The sequence below is a fragment of the Pterocles gutturalis genome, unplaced genomic scaffold (assembly GCF_000699245.1).
Source record: "Pterocles gutturalis isolate BGI_N339 unplaced genomic scaffold, ASM69924v1 scaffold20398, whole genome shotgun sequence".
In the NCBI taxonomy this organism is placed as follows: domain Eukaryota; kingdom Metazoa; phylum Chordata; class Aves; order Pterocliformes; family Pteroclidae; genus Pterocles; species Pterocles gutturalis.
The window spans coordinates 9,505-15,937 of NW_010123524.1; the positions used below are offsets into that span (position 1 = coordinate 9,505).

A 6,433-nucleotide genomic window follows, 5' to 3' on the forward strand; every position below is an offset into this window, starting at 1 on the left:
TACTGAAACAAAGATGTGAGGAAACAAATCCAGCGGAAAACTTACTTAACAAAAAAGAAAACGGTTCAGTTTTCTGTCAGATCAGTGCCCCAGCCAGGCTGACCAGTAAGCTGCAAAATTAGCTGTGTCAGCACAAAGGAGGAAGTTGCTCCAAAATGAAAATAATAAAAGAATGAGGGAAGGTGAGGCTGCTTATGGCACCAGTGCCAGCTTGCAGCGTTCATGAAATCCCAGACTCGGACAAGGCACTTTCAGAAAATAAACTTCTTGCACATCAAGTGTATTTGCTGTATCATTTATCAAAGGTGAGGAGGTACTTGGTTTGAATTTTCAAGACTGCAATTGTAACAAAAAATTCACCTATTTCAAAGTACAACTGAAGACAACTCTAAAGCTCCTGTGTAATTTGGGAATATCTGTATAATAATGACAGTGCCGAAATCCATGGCCATGATCCCAAGCTGCAAACTTCCTGTGGCAAGGATTGTCTTTTTGGTCTCTGTATTAGACACTCTATACTGGGGCACTGGACCAAGAAGAGGCTCTTTTAGGCACTGCGGTTACCATTAACAATCAGAATTTACCAGCACCAGTAGGGAAAAAAAGGTTCGTTTTGGGGGGTGAGGGTGTTGCCCAAAATTCTATTTTATTCATGACTGCCCTGTGTAGTCAGTACACGTACAAAACTCTAGGCATCTGAACTCCTTCTTCCAATTCAGCCTTAAAGTGAGATCACTTTTTTTAGACAATTTTACACAAAACCATATATGGATTCAGAAGTGCAAAACACAGACTTTATATTGAACTTTCTCATTTGCATTTCCACATTCCTAATTCTGCAAAAACAGAGCCTTTTTCATTTACCAGAGGAAAAGCACAGGCCCTTTTCCCATTACCTTAGTTCCGCTCTATTCCAACATACTATCTGCTGAATAACAGATCTCATGAAACAGCATGACACAGAGTCTCAAGTAAGCTAAAGACTGACACATGAGACATCTGCTTAAGAAACGACAGCTTAATTTACTACTTTGCAAGATTACAACTTAATAAATATTCATGCTGGGTGAACACTGTGGAAGGAGAAAAATATTGAATAAACAAGTAAATCTGGAACTAGCAGAAACCACTCTGGAAAAAATGAAGCTTGACGCAAAATGTCCAAGTGTTCCATGTATACTCTGGTTTTGCTTCACAGTCAAAGCTCCCCATCCGACATCTCTGGTAACACGATATGATCAAAATCTATAGCAGGATAGTTACAAGGAATTAATTTTGAGTTACTTGGCTCTGAGGCCTCAAGGGACCTCTGTTCTAGATGAAAAGGAATAACAAAAAAAAATTCAAAGATCACCATGCCACTAACTTACATGTCACAAAGACTCTAAAAAAGTAAATCTTATCACTAGGAAATGTCAGCCACTAAAGAGTATCCATAATTATACCTAAAGCTTCAAGCAAAAAAATCCCACCAAAGCAACTCTATACTTCAAGCAACTGCTCACTCAGGTACTACTTAGTCCCAAACCTACTTAGTTTTTAAAGTCACACAAAACCAAGTTCAGTCAGGTATGGCTGCCTTCTTTCAAGCATCTTGTCTCCACCTTTTCACTTTCAGTCTTGTACACTGTCAAGGTATTCTGTCTTACAGGTATTTAGTTATCTCTTTTAATACTTGTTTACCATGATAATGTTACAATTTCAGCTAACTCTCACACATGCAGTTGAAAGGTATAAGACACTAAGAGTTCTAAAACAGAGCAATCTTAGAGCACATGTTCTGAGGGGAGGCAGATAAGGTATGGGGGTATAAAATATAAAAGCTGTGCATTTTACAAAAGCTTACCTTATGTTAGCCAAATCAAATTGCTTAAGAAAGTAATAGTGTTTACTTAACCTTCTAAACATCAGGCTTTGCTATTGCAAACATTACAGCTGAATATCCTTCCTAAAGTAAAACAAACAAACAAAAAACCCCAAACACCAAAAAACCCCCACACAACAAACCACAGAACCAAACACCTTGTGCAAGTCACTTTAAGATATCTGACTCTTGATTTTAATTAGATTTTCCCAGACAGGTCTTTTTCCAGACTTTGGTCTGTCCCTGACAGAAATGTACACTTAAAAGGACAATATTTTAAAGAGAAATTCTGAAAGAGAAGGAACAGAAACATTTATAGTTATTTTTAATGTCACACAGGTAGCCACAGTATTTTACAGCAAGCACTATCTGTTTCCATCTAACTTCAAACATAGACTCTGAACTAAAAAGTATCTTAGCACAAAAATAAAGCACAAAAAATTGTACTATTTCCTAAGTATATGTAGATTCATCCAAAAGGCTGAACATAGCTAGAAGAAAGTACCAATTAAATTCTGTGCTTAAACATAAGTAATAAAGAAATGCAAAAATTATGAGTCAGTTTTCTATCCCCCCCCCCCTCAGATTCCTATTACACTTACTCTCTGTGGGATTTCGTTTACTCACTTTTCTTTGCAATCAGTGAGGAAAGAAAACAAGTCATCATATGAAGTCACATACATAAAGTGGTAGAAGCCACACAGAAAAGTGCAGCTCAAATACTAGCAAGATAAGCAAATGCATTGAAAGAGAAACACAGAACTGAAGAAACCAAAGGAGGGAAAGCACTGAAAACCTGCCTAGTACTTAAACAATTCAGCCTATTTCTAAATCACTTCAGATGGAGAAAATACAGAGACTCCCCTCTACTGAGAGCTGTACAACACTGACCAGTGGCCAAAAGAACAGGAATGTCTTCTTGGTCAGGTAACAGATTATTCTTTTGTCTATCAATCTTGCCTTGCCAGTCTTAAAACTGTAGATAGCCTAAGGGTAACGTTACCTATCACAAAGACATAGGAAGATACTTTATTTAACAAATGTATACTTACTGGCTGGAGGTAGGACAGTACATAGAAGACAATCAAGTTATCCAAAAAGTAAAGAAAGGCAGGAATTGACCATTTCATGGAATTACAAAAATTCTTCCAGGAAAGACATTCAAAGGGATGATCCAAACAACCCTCTGAAAGGAAAAGGTTTTAGTAAGAAGGACATCTTTCTTATTATCAAAAGCCCATTCCTAACAACAGGATAGGTACCACTGTTCAGTTTTCAGGAACACCTTGCGACTGAAAAAACTAAGGTACTACAGCCTTCTGGCAACATAGAGGACAGATCCAGGGTAGAACACACAGCTAGAGCAGCAATCCTGTGTCTCCAGGGGTTCATCTCCTTGCTTCAGCAGAGAACACATCAAGGAACCTTTTACCCCCATTAGAGTATTTGTCCACTGGAAGCAAAAAGTCAATTATCAACCATTCCTTTAGAGCCAAAAAGCACCCCAAAGTCCCCACACAATACTGACATCATTACTGGGTATGATTTTCTGATGATTATCAAACAAATCTAGAAATGAAACAATGACATTGACAGTGGAGCTGTTCATATAGCACCCAAAGGATGCTATATGAAGAGATATATAAAGCCAGTAATGTCAGAAATACAAAATATATCAGAACTCAGTACCTGTAGCACACAGCACATGACCTGGGTAAAAAGAGAAGGTAAATAGGAAGAAGGAAGAAAGGATGAGGCACAAAAAAATGACATTTATTTAGGTATTCAGGACACACACTTTAGGAGGAAGACTCTGATAAACCTTAGACTATCCTAGAGTTGGTGACAGAAGGACTTTGTTAGCACAGATTTAAGACTACACAATATTATCTAATCCTTTTCTGAACCATCAACACCTTAGTTCAGCAAAACTTAAGACATCTGGAAGAAAAGCAGAAAAAAAAAAAGAAAAAAAAAGACAACAAAAAATGTGTAATCAGCAGTAGCCAAAGATGGCAAACACTGACTGAATATATTTACTGTCTTAGGTATATCTGTACTAAATGGTAGTGGTAAAAAATTTCATCAGTTTGCCAGAGCCATGACTGTTACATGGGGAAGTGGACAAAACCAGTAGTTCACTTTAACTTGAGTCTCCATTGCCTCTTCCAATTTACACATCTGTTCTCTACCATTTTGAAATGCTCTGAAGTTAACCTCTCATTCTTTTTATAACTGGACAGAAAAGCCAAGAAAGAAAAAAGAAAAATAGCTTGCAATACAAAATCAGAAGCTAGTAAAGCCTGCCACCATTTTTTCTGAACAGCAGCCCCAAGATTTGTCTTCACAACAAAGCTACCTTGAATTATAACATTGGTATGTTCCTTGGGACTCAAATATCACTGCACACACACAAAGCCTCTTCAGTTGAAGGTGGTGGTGCTTTTAAATAAGTGGTCAGAACAATAGAACAAAGGCCAATCCTTTTCGTTAGTGCAACTTATAAGCTCCTCTTCAGTCATGACTTCACAGCGAGGTGACTCCTATTAACCTAGCACAATGTTGTGGTAAAATTCCAAAAAATGTTAGACTATGTCTTCATTACACTTTCTAATTCAACTTACCTGTCCCCATTTCAGCTGCCATACACACAACTTAAGAATACCTAAATTTACAGCACAAAGTAGAGTCATAGAAGTAAAGTCTGGTTATAATTCTGCATCAAAAACGTAATTCCAGAGAACATTACTAGCAGGATCTACTACATACTACTACACGTGAATCTATTATGTAAAAAAAAAAAAAAATATATATATATATTTTGAATTAAAAAGATATTGAATTACAGCAAAACTTAGAAAGTCAACACATGATTTATTCTGAAGATAGGTACTTACCTTTTTTCTTAACCCATAGTGCTAATACCACACACAGGACCAGTTTTACTACTTCAGAACATATGTTCACTGTTGTAGGGAGGTAATCGTATTTGTTATCTGTGGGATTCAGCAAACCATAAAGAGTACACAATCAGATTGCCTCCTGCATTAATAACTACAGCAAGACACCATTTTAACCCCTCCAGTCAGAATTCTAGCCACTTTCCACAAATGCAAAAGGCTATGTCAGCACTTTCATTATAAATATTCCATTTTTTACTATATATAACTTTCTTAATGGCCTCCTTTCTGGGTTGAAATCTTTCCTCAATTGGTCCCAGTTTACAGCACAACTTTTTGGAAGAACTCATTAATATCACTGTTCTAAAAAAAATTTAAAATTGGAATGTTTACCCCAAACAGCAGTATCCTACTTTTTCCTCACAAAAAAAAAAATGGCTTCCAGGATGACACAACTTTCTTCTAGGACTGTATCTTTTCTTTCTTATCATATTTTGCTAATACTTGGCAAAAGCAGAAGCAGTAATACTAGCCAGTTATAGCACACCTACTATACCACTTTTCTCCTAAGCCTGTTGCAAGACAAATGTTTCAGTCAAGACAGGCACTATTGATAGTACTCAAACATTTAGTCTTTAAAAATCAGATATAAGATAATCACTACCTCATCTCTTAAGGGTGAATCTGTACACGTATCGTATACCTTGCAACCCAAGTTATCACTTTATGTTAGACTAGGGACTATATAGACATTTTCCACTACAGACGTACACATCACTATTTATAAAACAGAATGTTTATGCTAAGAACTCTGCAGGTGGAGAACTAGGCTTTTGGGGATCTGTTTTACCCCAAATGTCTACTCTTTTTTATTTGAAGTACATTGTGTTTATTGCCCAACAGCACCTTCATTGGCAGAATACTTCATCAGGAGGATTCGACTTGAGCCCAACGCAATAAACACTCCTCCAAGCAGAAAGGTATAGATGGTTGTCTTGGAGCAAAACACAAATCGACTACAGCACTTGGTCTTCATTCTGCTGGCTTGCTGTCAATGCCCTTTGGACAACAAAATGCAAATAAACAATACAGAGCATTAAATTAAATACACTATAAAGAGCACTTCCAGAAACTGGTTAAACAAGGTGAAATGTGTGTATTTTACTGCTTTGTGTTATGTGGTATAAAGATGCTTACGCTTGCATCACAAGCCACTATCTCATTCTACAGCTATCTCTTTTTTTATTTAAAAAAAAAAATTAAGAAAGAGAGGATATGCTATGAAGACCAGCAAACTGGGACAAACGACATACACACAGTGAATCTGAAGGTGGCACAAAGAGGCCAGTTTGTCAGAAGAGTGCATCTACGGAACACTAATTAGCTAAAAGGATTAGCTGAATTAGATGCTTATTTTTCTTTAATATTTTTTAAACTGTTCCTGTTCTTAATTCCAGCAAGGAAAAGTTCGACAGCTGTGGAGTGAGAGCAGCACCGCAGAGATGACCCTGGGCTTACTCAGCACCTGCCTGTGCCCCGCAGGCACGGGAGGAACGCGGACTTCGGGAGACAGAGACTGACCCGTACCCGTCTTCTCCGTCCCCAGCGCTTCTGTTACGCTAAGGGACCTCCAGCTCTGAAACACCGGTCAGCACCGGCCCCTGTGCCG

General features: G+C 37.7%; 1 protein-coding gene across 1 annotated transcript in view; it reads right to left on the reverse strand.

The window, feature by feature from the left end:
• SLC35A5 (solute carrier family 35, member A5) overlaps positions 1-5,800 on the reverse strand; it is a 9,523-nt gene extending 3,723 nt beyond the window's left edge. The window contains exons 1-3 of the mRNA XM_010077947.1: positions 5,671-5,800; positions 4,762-4,860; positions 2,917-3,050 (exon numbers count right to left, since the gene is read on the reverse strand). Coding sequence (XP_010076249.1) covers positions 2,917-3,050; positions 4,762-4,860; positions 5,671-5,800 — 363 coding nt within the window. The remainder of the gene's footprint in view (positions 1-2,916; positions 3,051-4,761; positions 4,861-5,670) is intronic.
• Between the last annotated feature and the right edge of the window lie 633 nt (positions 5,801-6,433).